The sequence below is a fragment of the Rutidosis leptorrhynchoides genome, chromosome 5 (assembly GCF_046630445.1).
Source record: "Rutidosis leptorrhynchoides isolate AG116_Rl617_1_P2 chromosome 5, CSIRO_AGI_Rlap_v1, whole genome shotgun sequence".
NCBI classification, from domain to species: Eukaryota; Viridiplantae; Streptophyta; class Magnoliopsida; order Asterales; family Asteraceae; genus Rutidosis; species Rutidosis leptorrhynchoides.
The window spans coordinates 65885320-65904988 of record NC_092337.1 but is presented as its reverse complement, the minus strand read 5'-3'; the positions used below and the strand labels follow the sequence as shown (position 1 = coordinate 65904988).

General features: G+C 39.1%; 1 protein-coding gene across 1 annotated transcript in view; it reads left to right on the top strand.

The window, feature by feature from the left end:
• Window positions 1-19290, top strand: part of LOC139850729 (uncharacterized acetyltransferase At3g50280-like) — a 40892-nt gene extending 21602 nt beyond the window's left edge. The window contains exon 2 of the mRNA XM_071840282.1: window positions 18816-19290. Coding sequence (XP_071696383.1) covers window positions 18816-19177 — 362 coding nt within the window. The 3' untranslated portion in view covers window positions 19178-19290. The remainder of the gene's footprint in view (window positions 1-18815) is intronic.
• Window positions 19291-19669: the final 379 nt, after the last annotated feature.

Sequence of the window (19669 nt, the reverse complement as noted above, 5' to 3'; positions counted from 1 at the left end):
ACGCAACGGATTAAGAAATTATTTTGACTCAATATATCCGAATATTGGACTTCGTGATTTAGAAAAAGCGGCTAACATGCAACATAAAGAAGCATGTTATGCTTACGGATTAGTAATGTTCGCTTCTCACCAAAGTGAGAACAAGAACATCGGGCTACAACTATTAAACAAAACGTTTCCACAAGTGACGGAGTCGGTAATTGGGGTAAGAAATGAGGTTTTTAGATTGTTACGGGACTGTTGGACATTACGTAACCCTCGTCCCTTTGACGACGTTACAACACGCTGTCTTATCAACGGCCATAACGGTTATGTTCCACAAGACCAAGGATGGGAAGTAATCCTAGTAAAACCAGAATGCATGACTTGTTTCTGGACGTATGAATTACGTGTCTTTATTGCCTTTGCTGAACGACTTGTGTACTAGCTAGAATTATCTTCACAACCATCTTGTATCAAATTTATTGTGTGCTATATTTCATGCTATATGTAAAATAAGCGGTATTGTAAGTTTGTAAAATATTGTGTAAAAGTTTGAACGCGAAATTTATTATAATCAGTTTTTCATATAGAATTGTAGTAGTTGAATTGTATATTAGCTACTAAGTATGAACTTAACGGGTAGGTACTACCCGAATTTAAACTTATAAAACGCTAATATGAAGAAAAAGCTTTTATAAATGAGTTCATATTATGCTACGAAATACTATTAACTACTCTTAATATTCTGTATGATTAACTTGTTCCATTTGACTATTTTGAAGGAAATGGCACCGACTACTTGACACACCGTGAATATGAATGAAGAGGAATTCCGTACTTTTCTAGCTTCAAACATAGCCGCAGTACAGGCTGCGCTACATACCAACAATAACCTTGGATCTAGCAGTACAGGAAATCGTGTAGGATGCACCTACAAAGAATTCACTGCCTGCAAACCTTTGGAATTTGATGGAACCGAAGGACCGATCGGATTGAAACGGTGGACCGAGAAGGTCGAATCGGTGTTTGCCATAAGTAAGTGTACTGAAGAGGACAAAGTGAAGTACGTTACGCATACCTTCACAGGTTTTGCGTTAACATGGTGGAATACCTATCTAGAGCAAGTGGGACAAGACGATGCGTACGCACTACCGTGGTCAGCATTCAAGCACTTGATGAACGAGAAATACCGTCCCAGAACCGAGGTCAATAAGCTCAAGACAGAACTTAGAGGGTTACGAACCCAAGGATTTGATATTACCACGTACGAAAGACGATTCACAGAATTGTGCCTATTGTGTCCGGGAGCATTCGAAGATGAGGAAGAGAAGATCGACGCGTTTGTGAAAGGATTACCGGAAAGAATCCAAGAAGATATAAGTTCACACGAGCCCGCCTCCATACAACAGGCATGTAGAATGGCTCACAAACTAGTAAACCATATTGAAGAAAGAATTAAAGAACAGACTGCTGAAGAGGCCAATGTGAAGCAAGTCAAAAGAAAGTGGGAGGAAAACGGTGATAAGAATCACCAATACAACAACAACAGCAATTACAACAATAATCGCAACAATTATCCCAACAATCGCAACATCAATCGCAACTACAACAAACGGCCCAACAACAACAACAACAACAGCAACAATCATCCCAACAACAATAATAACCGCAACAACAACAACAACAACAATCAGAAGCAGCTATGCCAAAGGTGTGAAAAGTATCACTCGGGGTTCTGCACCAAATTTTGCAACAAGTGTAAAAGAAATGGTCATAGCGCGGCGAAGTGTGAGGTCTACGGACCAGGGGTTAATAGAACGAAAGGAACAAATGGTGTCGGAACGAGTAATGGTGGAGCAAGTAGTGTCGGAGCAAGTTATGCCAATGTAGTTTGTTATAAATATGGAAAACCGGGCCACATTATTAGAAATTGCCCGAACCAGGAGAACACGAATGGACAAGGCCGCGGAAGAGTTTTCAATATTAATGCGGCAGAGGCACAGGAAGACTCGGAGCTTGTTACGGGTACGTTTATTATTAACAATAAATCTACTTACGTTTTATTTGATTCGGGTGCGGATAGGAGCTATATGAGTAGAGATTTTTGTGCTAAATTAAGTTGTCCATTGACGCCTTTGGATAGTAAATTTTTACTCGAATTAGCAAATGGTAAATTAATTTCAGCAGATAATATATGTCGGAATCGAGAAATTAAACTGGTTAGCGAAACATGTAAGATTGATTTGATACCAGTAGAGTTAGGGAGTTTTGATGTGATAATCGGTATGGACTGGTTGAAAGAAGTGAAAGCAGAGATCGTTTGTTACAAAAATGCAATTTGCATTATACGAGAAAAAGGAAAACCCTTAATGGTGTACGGAGAAAAGGGCAACACGAAGCTACATCTTATTAGTAATTTGAAGGCACAAAAACTAATAAGAAAAGGTTGCTATGCTGTTCTAGCACACGTCGAGAAAGTACAAACTGAAGAAAAGAGCATCAATGATGTTCCCATTGCAAAAGAATTTCCCGATGTATTTCCGAAAGAATTACCGGGATTACCCCCACATCGATCCGTTGAATTTCAAATAGATCTTGTACCAGGAGCTGCACCAATAGCTCTACATTCAGGTTGTGTATCGACTACCGAGAGTTGAATAAACTTACCATCAAGAACCGCTACCCACTACCGAGAATCGACGACTTATTTGATCAACTACAAGGCTCGTCTGTTTATTCAAAGATTGACTTACGTTCCGGGTATCATCAAATGCGGGTGAAAGAAGATGATATTCCAAAGACTGCTTTCAGAACACGTTACGGTCATTACGAGTTTATGGTCATGCCGTTTGGTTTAACTAATGCACCAGCTGTGTTCATGGACCTTATGAACCGAGTGTGTGGACCATACCTTGACAAGTTTGTCATTGTTTTCATTGATGACATACTTATTTACTCAAAGAATGACCAAGAACACAGTGAACATTTGAGAAAGGTGTTAGAAGTATTGAGGAAGGAAGAATTGTACGCTAAGTTTTCAAAGTGTGCATTTTGGTTGGAAGAAGTTCAATTCCTCGGTCACATAGTGAACAAAGAAGGTATTAAGGTGGATCCGGCAAAGATAGAAACTGTTGAAAAGTGGGAAACCCCGAAAACTCCGAAACACATACGCCAGTTTTTAGGACTAGCTGGTTACTACAGAAGGTTCATCCAAGACTCTTCCAGAATAGAAAAACCCTTGACTGCATTAACGCATAAAGGGAAGAAATTTGAATGGAATGATGAACAAGAGAAAGCGTTTCAGTTATTGAAGAAAAAGCTAACTACGGCACCTATATTGTCATTGCCTGAAGGGAATGATGATTTTGTGATTTATTGTGACGCATCAAAGCAAGGTCTCGGTTGTGTATTAATGCAACGAACGAAGGTGATTGCTTATGCGTCTAGACAATTGAAGATTCACGAACAAAATTATACGACGCATGATTTGGAATTAGGCGCGGTTGTTTTTGCATTAAAGACTTGGAGGCACTACTTATATGGGGTCAAAAGTATTATATATACCGACCACAAAAGTCTTCAACACATATTTAATCAGAAACAACTGAATATGAGGCAGCGTAGGTGGATTGAATTATTGAATGATTACGATTTTGAGATTCGTTACCACCCGGGGAAGGCAAATGTGGTAGCCGATGCCTTGAGCAGGAAGGATAGAGAACCCATTCGAGTAAAATCTATGAATATAATGATTCATAATAACATTACTACTCAAATAAAGGAGGCGCAACAAGGAGTTTTAAAAGAGGGAAATTTAAAGGATGAAATACCCAAAGGATCGGAGAAGCATCTTAATATTCGGGAAGACGGAACCCGGTATAGGGCTGAAAGGATTTGGGTACCAAAATTTGGAGATATGAGAGAAATGGTACTTAGAGAAGCTCATAAAACCAGATACTCAATACATCCTGGAACGGGGAAGATGTACAAGGATCTCAAGAAACATTTTTGGTGGCCGGGTATGAAAGCCGATGTTGCTAAATACGTAGGAGAATGTTTGACGTGTTCTAAGGTCAAAGCTGAGCATCAAAAACCATCAGGTCTACTTCAACAACCCGAAATCCCGGAATGGAAATGGGAAAACATTACCACACTAAATTGCCAAGGACTGCAAGTGGTTTTGATACTATTTGGGTAATAGTTGATCGTCTCACCAAATCAGCACACTTCTTGCCAATAAGAGAAGATGACAAGATGGGGAAGTTAGCACGACTGTATTTGAAGGAAGTCGTCTCCAGATATGGAATACCAATCTCTATTATCTCTGATAGGGATGGCAGATTTATTTCAAGATTCTGGCAGACATTACAGCAAGCATTAGGAACTCGTCTAGACATGAGTACTGCCTATCATCCACAAACTGATGGGCAGAGCGAAAGGACGATACAAACGCTTGAAGACATGCTACGAGCATGTGTTATTGATTTCGGAAACAGTTGGGATCGACATCTACCGTTAGCAGAATTTTCCTACAACAACAGCTACCATTCAAGTATTGAGATGGCACCGTTTGAAGCACTTTATGGTAGAAAGTGCAGGTCTCCGATTTGTTGGAGTGAGGTGGGGGATAGACAGATTACGGGTCCGGAGATTATACAAGAAACTACCGAGAAGATCATCCAAATTCAACAACGGTTGAAAACCGCCCAAAGTCGACAAAAGAGCTACGCTGACATTAAAAGAAAAGATATAGAATTTGAAATTGGAGAGATGGTCATGCTTAAAGTTTCACCTTGGAAAGGCGTTGTTCGATTTGGTAAACGAGGGAAATTAAATCCAAGGTATATTGGACCATTCAAGATTATTGATCGTGTCGGACCAGTAGCTTACCGACTTGAGTTACCTCAACAACTCGCGGCTGTACATAACACTTTCCACGTCTCGAATTTGAAGAAATGTTTTGCTAAAGAAGATCTCACTATTCCGTTAGATGAAATCCAAATCAACGAAAAACTCCAATTCATCGAAGAACCCGTCGAAATAATGGATCGTGAGGTTAAAAGACTTAAGCAAAACAAGATACCAATTGTTAAGGTTCGATGGAATGCTCGTAGAGGACCCGAGTTCACCTGGGAGCGTGAAGATCAGATGAAGAAGAAATACCCGCATCTATTTTCAGAAGATTCGTCAACACCTTCAACAGCTTAAAATTTCGGGACGAAATTTATTTAACGGGTAGGTACTGTAGTGACCCGAACTTTTCCATGTTTATATATATTAATTGAGATTGATGTTTACATGATTAAATGTTTCCAACATGTTAAGCAATCAAACTTGTTAAGACTTGATTAATTGAAATAGGTTTCATATAGACAATTGACCACCCAAGTTGACCGGTGATTCACGAACGTTAAAACTTGTAAAAAAAAAACTATATGATGACATATATATGGTTATATATATAGTTAACATGATATTATGATAAGTAAACATATCATTAATTATATTAACAATGAACTACATATGTAAAAACAAGACTACTAACTTAATGATATTGAAACGAGACATATATGTAACGTTTATCGTTGTAACGACATTTAATGTATATATATCATATTAAGAGATATTCGTACATCATAATATCATGATAATATAATAATTTAAAATCTCTTTTGATATTATAAACATTGGGTTAACAACATTTAACAAGATCGTTAACCTAAAGGTTTCAAAACAACACTTACATGTAACGACTAACGATGACTTAACGACTCAGTTAAAATGTATATACATGTAGTGTTTTAATATGTATTTATACACTTTTGAAAGACTTCAATACACTTATCAAAATACTTCTACTTAACAAAAATGCTTACAATTACATTCTCGTTCAGTTTCATCAACAATTCTACTCGTATGCACCCGTATTCGTACTCGTACAATACACAGCTTTTAGATGTATGTACTATTGGTATATACACTCCAATGATCAGCTCTTAGCAGCCCATGTGAGTCACCTAACACATGTGGGAACCATCATTTGGCAACTAGCATGAAATATCTCATAAGATTACAAAAATATGAGTAATCATTCATGACTTATTTACATGAAAACAAAATTACATATCCATTATATCTAATCCATACACCAACGACCAAAAACACCTACAAACACTTTCATTCTTCAATTTTCTTCATCTAATTGAACTCTCTCAAGTTCTATCTTCAAGTTCTAAGTGTTCTTCATAAATTCCAAAAGTTCTAGTTTCATAAAATCAAGAATACTTTCAAGTTTGCTAGCTCACTTCCAATCTTGTAAGGTGATCATCCAACCTCAAGAAATCTTTGTTTCTTACAGTAGGTTATCATTCTAATACAAGGTAATAATCATATTCAAACTTTGGTTCAATTTCTATAACTATAACAATCTTATTTCAAGTGATGATCTTACTTGAACTTGTTTTCGTGTCATGATTTTGCTTCAAGAACTTTGAGCCATCCAAGGATCCATTGAAGCTAGATCCATTTTTCTCTTTTCCAGTAGGTTCATCCAAGGAACTTAAGGTAGTAATGATGTTCATAACATCATTCGATTCATACATATAAAGCTATCTTATTCGAAGGTTTAAACTTGTAATCACTAGAACATAGTTTAGTTAATTCTAAACTTGTTCGCAAACAAAAGTTAATCCTTCTAACTTGACTTTTAAAATCAACTAAACACATGTTCTATATCTATATGATATGCTAACTTAATGATTTAAAACCTGGAAACACGAAAAACACCGTAAAACCGGATTTACGCCGTCGTAGTAACACCGCGGGCTGTTTTGGGTTAGTTAATTAAAAACTATGATAAACTTTGATTTAAAAGTTGTTATTCTGAGAAAATGATTTTTATTATGAACATGAAACTATATCCAAAAATTATGGTTAAACTCAAAGTGGAAGTATGTTTTCTAAAATGGTCATCTAGACGTCGTTCTTTCGACTGAAATGACTACCTTTACAAAAACGACTTGTAACTTATTTTTCCGACTAGAAACCTATACTTTTTTTGTTTAGATTCATAAAATAGAGTTCAATATGAAACCATAGCAATTTGATTCACTCAAAACGGATTTAAAATGAAGAAGTTATGGGTAAAACAAGATTGGATAATTTTTCTCATTTTAGCTACGTGAAAATTGGTAACAAATCTATTCCAACCATAACTTAATCAACTTGTATTATATATTATGTAATCTTGAGATACCATAGACACGTATACAATGTTTCGACCTATCATGTCGACACATCTATATATATTTTGGAACAACCATAGACACTCTATATGTGAATGTTGGAGTTAGCTATACAGGGTTGAGGTTGATTCCAAAATATATATAGTTTGAGTTGTGATCAATACTGAGATACGTATACACTGGGTCGTGGATTGATTCAAGATAATATTTATCGATTTATTTCTGTACATCTAACTGTGGACAACTAGTTGTAGGTTACTAACGAGGACAGCTGACTTAATAAACTTAAAACATCAAAATATATTAAAAGTGTTGTAAATATATTTTGAACATACTTTGATATATATGTATATATTGTTATAGGTTCGTGAATCAACCAGTGGCCAAGTCTTACTTCCCGACGAAGTAAAAATCTGTGAAAGTGAGTTATAGTCCCACTTTTAAAATCTAATATTTTTGGGATGAGAATACATGCAGGTTTTATAAATGATTTACAAAATAGACACAAGTACGTGAAACTACATTCTATGGTTGAATTATCGAAATCGAATATGCCCCTTTTTATTAAGTCTGGTAATCTAAGAATTAGGGAACAGACACCCTAATTGACGCGAATCCTAAAGATAGATCTATTGGGCCTAACAAACCCCATCCAAAGTACCGGATGCTTTAGTACTTCGAAATTTATATCATATCCGAAGGGTGTCCCGGAATGATGGGGATATTCTTATATATGCATCTTTTTATTGTCGGTTACCAGGTGTTCACCATATGAATGATTTTTATCTCTATGTATGGGATGTGTATTGAAATATGAAATCTTGTGGTCTATTGTTACGATTTGATATATATAGGTTAAACCTATAACTCACCAACATTTTTGTTGACGTTTTAAGCATGTTTATTCTCAGGTGATTATTAAGAGCTTCCGCTGTCGCATACTTAAATAAGGACAAGATTTGGAGTCCATGCTTGTATGATATTGTGTAATAACTGCATTCAAGAAACTTATTTTGTTATAACATATTTGTATTGTAAACCATTATGTAATGGTCGTGTGTAAACAGAATATTTTAGATTATCATTATTTGATAATCTACGTAAAGCTTTTTAAACCTTTATTGATGAAATAAAGGTTATGGTTTGTTTAAAAATGAATGCAGTCTTTGAAAAACGTCTAATATAGAGGTCAAAACCTCGCAACGAAATCAATTAATATGGAACGTTTTTAATCAATAAGAACGGGACATTTCAGATATTACTTGGAGTCATTCATGGCATACTTTGAAAGACGTTGCATTCGAGTCGTTGAGTTCATCAAGATTAATATTAAGTCAATTATAGTTGGATGTAATATGAAATGGTATGCATGCCGTCAATTTTTGATGTAAAGAAAGTTTGTCTTTTAAAAACGAATGCAATGTTTGTAAAACGTATCATATAGAGGTCAAATACCTCGCGATGTAATCAACTATTGTGAATCGTTTATAATGTATATGAATGGGTCCTTTCATTACTGCATGCTGCTGCTTACTGTTACTGCTATATGCCGTATGCTACTACATGATTTCACTACTGCATGCTATTACTTGCTTTCGATTGCATGCTACCTTCGTACGATTTTCTGTTATTGCCATGCTACTTATTGTTACACGTGATTTAAACTGTTGGCCTAATACGTGCTTGCTTTATGACTTACTGACATGGAAAATTTATTTTTCCTTATTCAGATGTCGGATGTACCACCTGCTATCGTTTTGGGCAGTTTAGACTCTTCAGCCACCCCACCTGCTGCTGCTGCCGACACACCGATCCCGATACGCACGAGTGACGCCGGCGCTTCATCTTCCGGGACTAGCAGCCAGCCGCCTGCACCAGTGGCTACTATCGATGGACACGTGGACCCTGCGGAGATTCCAGCTCCGTCTGCTCCCGGATCCTCGGAGTCACAGCCCCGCATCGGTGGTGTTGTGATCCCCGCGGAGTTCGGGGAAGGGCCATTCCGTAACCATATGCGCATACCGTGCCGACGCGCTCCAGATGGACGTTTAGTGCCGATTCCGCCATTCAGATACAGACAGATGATGGCCGCTCATGGACGACCAGTTCAGCCACCAGTGTCACCACCACATGATTCTGATGATCCTTCATCCGATGACTCCTCTACAGATGACTCCAGTGACTCCGACGAAGAGAACCTTGATGACGTACCTATACAGGCACCCTCCATCCCGCTGAAGAAGCGGTACCGTCATGATGGCACCGTCATTCCAGGGGTGAATGGAGGTCGTGCTTTCACTGACGCTTTTGGCGTCGGAGGGTTACTGCCCGTAAACGGCTTGTGCCGTACCCTGCCGACCCACAGATACGTAAGGTTCCCCGTTACGTACTGACTATTTCTGGAGCCGGGACATCTGCACCCCGTTTCGTGCGGTCTGCACCATCCGCTCCACTGGCCCCACCTGCACCACCAGCACCGCCTGCCCCACCAGCTCCCACTGTCGAGGAATTGACAAGGGAGGTGGGAATCCTCCGAGCTCGGGTTACTAAGCTCGAGGAGCAGTTAGCTCAGGTTTTAGACATCCTTCACCCACCTTCACCGTAGGACTTTTGTATTTAGATTTCGTTATGTAATCTAGCTGTAGTTTGTTGTATTACTCATGTATTGTACGAACTTATTCAGATGTATGAAACTTATTATTATTAATGAATGGAACTTTGCGTTATTTAATTCTTGCACGATGTTCTATTTACATTACTGTACGATGATTCTGTGGTATTTGTACCTAGATGCGTTATTTAATAGCATGTGATGTTTTGATTCCATGTTGGTTACTATATACTGTATTATTACTACTTGCATACTGGATTTTGACTTGAGTCAAAATTTTTGTTTACAACATCATGGCTAACGGTCGATCCACACCTACTGCTGCTTAAATTGAAGAGATGATCCAAGAACGTGTAGCCGCAGCCCTAGCAGAAAGAAACCTCCAAGCTCCACCGCCACCACCACCGGTTATCCCACCCGTTCGAAATGGGTGTACTTACAAGGAATTCCAGAGCTACAAACCACATAACTTCAGTGGAACCGAGGGACCGGTTGGTCTCACCAGATGGTTCGAGAAACTTGAATCAGTATTCCGAGTTAGCAACTGTTCGGAGGACAGCAAAACCAAATTTGCATCTTGCACGCTATCTGTCGGCGCACTAACGTGGCGGAACACGTTAGCTCAAGAGAAAGGTATCGATGAGGCGTATGCTACGCCATGGGAGGAATTCAAAGCGGCAATGATTGATGAGTATTGTCCAAGAACCGAAATACAAAAGATGGAGATGGAATTCATGCAGTTAAAGGCCGTTGGGAACGACCTCGATGGTTACAATAGGAGATTTTTGGAACTAGCCCTGATGTGTCCGACAATGGTCACCCCAGAATTCAAGCGAATGGAGAGATACTTCTGGGGACTCCCTAAGTCCATCAAAGGAAACGTCACATCATCCAAACCACCGAATGTTCCGAAGCAATGCGCATGGCGCATGCTCTCATGAACCAAATCATTATTGATGAGCCGGAGAAGGCTAAGTTTGAAGCTGGTAGTAGCGAAAAGCGAAAGTGGGATAATAACAACAACAACAACAACAACAACAACCACCACAACAACAGGGGGAGAACCTATGACCAGACCCCCGCCAAGAGGCACAACAACAGTGGAAACCCCAACCCCAACAACAACACCAACTCCAACCCGAACTGCAAAGGAACCTTACCACAATGCAAGCGGTGCTACAAGCACTATACTGGATATTGTAGTGTTGTCTGTGAGAAGTGTCAACGGGCTGGGCATATCGGGAAAGACTGCAAGGTCACCACTTTGAATGGGAAGCCGAATATCAATGGACCTAAAAAGTGCTACGAATGCGGGCAGACGGGCCATTTCAGAAATGCGTGCCCAAACAAGCGAAAAGACGGCGGACCACCCCATGGTAGAGCTTTTAATGTTAATGCAAGGGATGCACGCTATAACCCCGACTTGGTGACAGGTATATTCAAAATCAACAATCTTTTAGCTTCTGTCTTGTTTGATACTGGTGCGGATAGAAGTTATGTATGTAGATATTTTTGCGATAAGATTAATTGGTCATTAGTCCCGTTAAAAGAGAGTATGCTTGTCGAGGTCGCCAATGGAAAACTTGAAAAGGTTGACCATATTAGTCGAGGAGCTATTATCAACATAGCTGGTGCAGATTTCGAAATTGACTTGATACCTATCAAACTGGGAAGTTTTGACGTGATCGTCGGTATGGATTGGTTGAGCAAGATAAAGGCCGATATTATCTGTGGAGATAAAGCACTTCACATACCACAAGGAGATGGCGAACCACTGGTTATCTATGGAGAGAGATGTACCTCGAAGTTGAACCTCATTAGTTGCGTGAAAGCGCAAAAGATTATGAAGAAGGGACGTCTTGCTGTCCTAGCGCATGTGAAAATAGTAGAAACTGAGGTGAAGAGCGTGAACGACGTTCGAATTGTGAACGAATTTTCCGATGTCTTCCCAGAGGAATTGCCCGGATTACCACCGCCGAGAGCCGTAGAGTTTCAGATCGACTTAGTGCCAGGAGCTGCACCTGTAGCTCGCGCACCTTATAGACTCGCACCTTCCGAGATGCAAGAATTACAGAGCCAACTACAAGAACTACTTGATCGAGGATTTATCCAACCAAGTTTCTCGTCTTGGGGCGCACCTGTGCTGTTCGTGAAGAAGAAGGATGGATCCTTCCGTATGTGTATCGACTACCGTGAACTCAATAAATTAACAATCAAGAATCGGTATCCTCTTTCACGAATTGACGATCTTTTTGACCAACTACAAGGATCGAGCGTTTACTCAAAGATCGATTTGCGATCCGGATATCACCAGCTGAGGGTGAAGGAAAGTGACGTGATGAAAACTGCATTCAGGACCCGTTATGGTTATTATGAGTTTCTCGTGATGCCATTCGGTTTGACAAATGCACCTGCCGTGTTCATGGACCTCATGAATCGTGTCTGCAAGCCGTACTTGGATAAGTTTGTTATCGTCTTCATAGATGATATCCTCATCTACTCTAAGAGCAAAGAAGAACATGAGCAACACCTCCGACTAGTGCTCGAGCTCTTGAGACAAGAGCAACTTTACGCCAAATTCTCCAAGTGTGAATTTTGGTTGAAGGAAGTTCAGTTTCTGGGTCATGTTGTGAGCGACCAGGGTATCAAAGTTGATCCCGCCAAGATTGAAGCCATCAGTAAGTGGGAGACCCCCACCACTCCAACTCACATTCGCCAATTCCTAGGTTTCGCCGGTTACTACCGAAGGTTCATTGAAGGATTTTCTCTGATTGCGCGTCCTTTGATCGCACTGACTCACAAGGGCAAGAAGTTCATTTGGGAACCCGCACACGAATCAACATTTCAAAATTTGAAGAAGAAGCTAACCACCGCACCTATCCTATCACTCCCTGAGGGCAGTGACAACTATGTTTTTTATTGTGATGCATCGAAGAGTGGTTTTGGTTGTGTACTGATGCAACGATCAATGGTTATTGCCTATGCCTCCCGCCAACTGAAGATTCACGAGCGGAACTACACTACTCACGATCTTGAACTTGGAGCCGTTATCTTTGCGCTTAAATTATGGAGACACTATTTGTATGGAACTAAGAGCACTATCTTCACTGATCACAAGAGTCTCCAGCACATCTTCGATCAGAAGCAACTGAATATGAGACAGCTTCGATGGATCGAGACGCTCAACGACTACGATTGTGAACTCCATTATCACCCTGGCAAGGCCAATGTTGTAGCTGACGCTTTAAGCCGAAAGGAGAGGACGGCACCTCTTCGTGTTAGGGCTCTGAACATCACCATCCATTCGAACCTCAACAGCCAGATCAGAGTAGCCTAAGATGAGGCTCTCAAGGAGGAGAACATATTTCACGAACATTTGAACATACTTGTCTCTCGATTCAAGGTTAAGGAGTCTGGACTCCGATGTTATGCTGGAAGAATTTGGGTACCTCTTTATGGGGATCTACGGAACCTCATACTTGATGAAGCACACAAATCGAGATATTCGATTCATCCTGGAGCGGGCAAGATATACCACGACCTTAAAGAACAGTATTGGTGGCTGAATCTTAAGAAGGACGTTGCGACCTATGTTGGTAAATGTTTAACCTGCTCGAAAGTTAAAGCCGAGCATCAGAGACCTTCTGGTTTACTTCAACAGCCGGAGATCCCACAATGGAAGTGGGAAAGGATCACAATGGATTTTATCACCAAGCTGCCAAAGACGGTGGGCGGATACGATACCATTTGGGTTATTGTTGACCGCCTCACCAAATCTGCAAACTTCCTAGCGATGAAGGAAACTGATAAAATGGAGAGACTTGCTCAACTATACATTAAGGAGATTGTATCTCGTCACTGTGTACCTTTATAGATCATCTCCGATCGCGATCCCCGTTTTGCTTCTAGATTTTGGCGTTCTTTGCAAGAAGCCATGGGAACTCGTCTTGACATGAGTACTGCTTATCACCCTCAGACTGACGGGCAAAGTGAACAAACGATTCAGACCTTGGAAGACATGTTGCGTGCATGTGTCATTGATTTTGGAAAGGCCTGGGAAAGGCATTTGCCACTAGCCGAATTCTCGTACAACAAGAGTTATCACTCGAGCATTAATGCCGCGCCTTTTGAAGCATTGTATGGCCGTAAGTGCCGATCTCCTATTTGTTGGGCCGAAGTAGGCGAAAAGCAAATCACCGGACCCGAGGTAGTCCATGAAACAACGGAGAAGATTGCTCAGATTCAAGCTAGACTTAAGACTGCCCGCGATCGTCAAAAGAGTTATGTTGATCTTAAACGTAAAGACTTTGAATTCAATGTTGGTGATCGTGTAATGTTAAAGGTCGCACCTTGGAAAGGTGTGATCCATTTTGGAAAACGTGGAAAGTTAAACCCACGATACATTGGTCCTTTTGAAATCTTGGAACGTGTTGGACCCGTTGCTTACCGTTTGGATCTACAAGCACAGTTGAGCTCAGTTCATCCTACCTTCCACGTGTCAAACTTGAAGAAGTGTCTTGCCGCACCTGAACTTATCATACCACTTGAGGAACTTACGATTGACGACAAACTCCACTTTGTGGAAGAACATATTAAAATAATGGATCGTGAGATCAAAACTTTAAAACGCAACAAGATTCCGATTGTACGAGTACGATGGAATGCCAAACGAGGACCTGAGTTTACTTGGGAGTGAGAGGATCAAATGATGCGGAAGTATCCTCACCTTTTCCCAACTCCTCCATCTACCTCAGCTTAAATTTCGGGACGAAATTTTCTTTAACAGGTGGGTAATGTAACGACCCTGGAATTTCCAACGTTTATTTATTAATAATTATTATTATTAATACGTGTGATAAAACGAATGTATGTTATTACATTTACATGTTGCCATGATTGCCCGAACTTGACTTTAATTGCCCGAAATGTCTTTGTGACACCCGGAACTTACACGAATAATATTTTCAAGTATTATTTACATTCATGATTAATTTTACTAATCATTTTAATTAACTATGGTGATTAGTTAGTTACTTGGGCTTTAATTGGATTTAATTGTTAATTAATGGAACTTGGGCTTGTTTAAAGTAAATGGACTCATGATATTGGGCTTCCAAGCCCACCCTACCTTTTAAATGGACTTAGTTAGCACACTCTTTCATGTGTAAGTACCAAATTAAATGTGAACTAGTAGTTAGAATACTTGGAATCTTGTTTGCACACAATCCCCATGAAATCAACTCTATTAACCACCTTTTATGAGCTTTACATACATGAGACTAGTGGATTTTGGCCTCCTCCCTCCCCCACACTTTGGCTGTCGGTTTTGAACATCAAGGAGGAGTTCAAATTATTTTTTTTTACTTACTTCATTCACTAGTATTCATCATTCATTTTCACACACATTCTTATTTACATTTTCCTTTCAACTTTTTTCTCTCAACTTTCTCTTCATTCTTGTAAGTTACAAGCTTTCTTTCTCCTTCCTTTTCCTCCTAGAAACCGAATACATACATGCAAATCATCATCATCATTTGTTGTTTGCTACTTGTTCTTGATTATTATTTAGTTACATGTATTTGTAGTTACTTTACTTACTAGTTTCCAAGAACCAAACTTTCTAGTTTGATTCTTCATTTTATCTTGTTATAACAAGAACAACAAGAACATAAACTTACTAGTTTATGATTCTACTTTTAATGTTTCAAAAAAATTTAGAGTTCATGTGTTGCAAATCATACTTGTGAATCATGTTTGTAAACTTTAAAGTTTACATTCTTAAAGATCAAATTTTGGTTTGAATCTTTAAAGTATGAAACCTATGAACTTATTTACTTGTTTATTTAGTTTTACTTGCACTCTAATTTTATGATTTTGGTTGTTGTTGGTCAAGTACTACAAGTTAGTCTTGATCTCATATCTCTTGGAACTAAAGGTTAACTTTAAAAGTTCAAGAACACACAAATAAGTTTTCTTTAAATATAACTTTGTACACTTATGTTAGATCTAGACTTTTGAGTCTTGGATCTTCAAGATCAAACTAAGAACAATGTTCTACAACTTAAGATCTTGATTTCATAAGTTCACTTTCAAGTTTGTAACTTATTATTAGTCTTAAAGTTCATGTATGTGTTAGATCTAAGACTTTGATGTAACTTTGGTTCATCAAAACACTTGCAACAATTAAGTGAGTTGTGCTTCATGTCTTAGACTTACACTTGGGTGATGATGGTCAAACCATGGTAAAGATGATGTAAACACATCAATGAGTTGTACACTTGAAGCTATATGCATCAAGGACGAGAACCATGATGAACATCAAGCACCAAAACCCACCGGAACCCATTTATCTTTCTGTTTCTGTTTACAGCCTATTGTTCTGCTGTTTCTGTAACATACCAGTAAACCTGGGCTGCTGTAACCTTGATTTTCAAATAGATCTTTTCGAGTAGATAACTTTTCATATAGGACTCGACTTAATCCGAGTTACGGTTTAGGATTTATGGCTCTCCGATCGTCACTATGTCCTTTAACGTTGTGCAGAAATTTCTGACCTACTCGCACTTAGACCGTCGCCACGATCAAACGAAGACGAGTTTGCTTCTGTAAATTTTATCACACTTAAAGGACTCATATACGGAGCCACGGCCACTGGTCTCACCTTATTTCAGTAAGGGTAGAGGCCGTGGTGACTGACCAAAGTCAGCCTTTGTTTTAAACTACTTTCGTAAACGAAACTTACTTTACGCCTTTTATTTGATGATGAATGATGATGACCCTTAAGACCTTATTTACATACTTTTAAACCTATTCGGACGATTTACTGACTTAGTACTATTTGACTTAGGTTGAGGACTTTCGGACCGATTACTTGCACACTTTTCCCGACTCGACTTTACGACTACATTATCATTGTGAGTTATAGCATTCCCTTTTTACTTTAACTTATTTTGGGAACTGAGAATACATGCGGATTTTATGTTCTACATACTAGGCACGAGTACTTAAACTTATATATATGTGTGGGTTATACAACGGCATAAACATTCCCTTTAGCTCGGTAACGTTTAATCATTGGTTTTTGAACCGTGAACGCGAATCTTAGATATGGATCCATAGGGTTTGACATCCCCACTCAGGCTAGTCACGCTAGTAGTCAACGAGTGTTTAATACTTCGTAAACATACGCACTTGCCAAGTGTACTTTCAGGGGGTATAAACGTTCAGTTAGTTACCAAGTGCCCACGGTTAACATATACTTTATCATACTGTTTTGAAACGCTCTTTGTAGCACTGAAATCTCGTGGCCTACCTTACTTACTGTTATACTTAAACTATAGCTCACCAACCTTTGTGTTGAGGTTTTTAAGCATGTTTTTCTCAGGTGCTTGAGGTTAGCTTCCGATGTGTACTAGTCGTGCTGTAGACACCCGCTTCTTAGAGTTGTCATCGCATGAACTACTTTACCTTGCATTCAAACTTTAGTACTTTTGAACTATGACTTGTAACGACCATTGTGGTCACATACACTTATTATTTGCTTCTACTTAGTGAAGCATGCTTTTGGATTGTAAAACATTCGATGTTGGTTTAGACATCAGTTTATTTATGAATGCAAACTCTTTTTGAAATCGCATATAGTACTTAACCTTGTAATGATCCTGTTGTTGATGATTCGTACACGATGGTTTTGTATGGGGCATCACACCCGATATTGCTCAAGCAGTGGGAGTTGTAAGTCGTTATATGTCTAATCCGGGGAAAGAACATTGGGAAGCGGTTAAATGGTTGCTTCGTTATTTGAAAGGTACTTCTAATATGGGATTGTGTTTCTCCAAAAACAATCTCATACTTAGGGGTTATGCGGATGCTGATTTGGGTGGATGTGATGATTCGGGGAAAAGCACTACGGGTTATGTTTTTACAATGGGGAAGACGGCGGTTAGTTGGATGTCTCGACTACAAAAGAGTGTTGCTTTATCAACCACCGAAGCCGAATATATGGCTATTGCAGAAGCTTCTAAAGAGCTTGTTTGGTTGAAAAACTTCTTAGGTGAGTTGGGTAAAAGACAAGACTATTGCGTCTTGAATTGTGATAATCAAAGTGCGGTTCATCTTGGGAAGAATTCGGTGTTTCATAGTCGTACGAAACACATCAAGATAAGGTATCATTTTATTCGACAACATATAAATGATGGTACTTTATTATTGGAGAAAATCCTTGGTACGAAGAATCCTGCTGATATGTTTACTAAGGTTGTTACGACAGAGAAATTGAGGTTTTGCATTACCTCAATTGGTCTTCTAATGAATTGATGAGAGAAGACCCCAACTAGAGAATTAGAGAGTTAATATTCTAACAAGTAGTGTTAAAGACCTTGTATCGAAAGTCTGCTCATCCGAAGTATGTGTTGAGTGTGCGTGTCCCAAATGGAGTTTGGCGGTATAATGGTGGTTTAACGTTCTTAGTTAGATCATTGATATTTTGGGTTGACGAAGGTTGGGTTTGTTCAAAGTCTCCAAGTGGGAGATTGTTGGAGATATGGAGAACTTTAAACAATTAGAGGGAAGATTTCAGGAAACTCACACGAAGCTTCCACGAAGTTGTGAGGAAAGTCACATGTAGCTTCCACGAAGCTGTCAGGAAACTCACATGTAGCTTCCATGAAGCTGTCAGGAAACTCACATGAAGCTTCAAAGAATTGTTTTTAGCTTACTCCTTAAATCATTCTATAAATAGACTCTCTTGTAACTCATTGTAAATACACCACACATATTCAGCAAATACATTCTCTAGTTGGTCCGTGGACTAAAGCAATCACAACGATTGCATATAACCACGTTATCTCTTGTGTCGATTTACATTTCTTGCATTTATAATCTTTCGTTCATTAAGTGGGTTAGTAATCTTGTAGAATTACTATCGGTGAGTGATCTTGTTGAATCACTTGCTTTGTTTTGGGTCCTAATATCCTTACATGATCTTGGATGGGCGGCTTTGAAATTGCATGAAATGGTTAAAAATTACGATGATGAATCAGTGAAAAAGTGGGTCGGGTCAGGGGTTGAGAACCCGGTGGTGTATAAAATGAGTGGGCAGATGTTTTCAAATGTGGTACATTTTGGGAGTTCACCAAGGTTTGATATGTATGGGTGTGAATTCGGGTTGGGGAAAGCGGTTGCGGCTAGAAGTTGGTTCGTTAACAAAGGTGACGGGAAGATGACGTTGTATCCGGGTCGAGAAGGAGGTGGGAGCATGGATGTTGAAGTTTGTCTTTTGCCTGAATGTATGATGGATCTTGAATGTGATGAGGAGTTCATGAATGCTCTTAAGAGTTAAATAACTGGTTTGATTTACTGGTATGAATGTTTATGTAGAATAATATGATATTGGTGATCTCTTATTTTAGTTTGGAGATATTTATGTTGCAAGTGTTAGTAGTTCTATTGTTGGTTCACATATTGTATTCGGTAATGTGTTCGATTATGCAATGTTCAAAAACAATGTTTGTAACGTGCGTAGCTAGCAATTTATAGTTATGGTATGTAAATATGTATTCTTTTGTATTATCACTAATTGAAGGGCTGTATTAAATGAGTCAACAGTAAATGTCAATTTATTGGCGACTTAACTGTCGCTTAAAATCTAAATTGAACTTCAGGCAGGTCTAAACAACATTGAAATTTGATTCTATTATTTTCATGACGTCTCACCCATTTTTAACCTTTTATTGGGCGAAGATTCATTCGAAAGCAATCTCTCTATCCATAAAACATTGAGAGGGAAGACTTTTTTCTACTCTTTGAGGTGTTATACTTTGGGTAGAGAAAT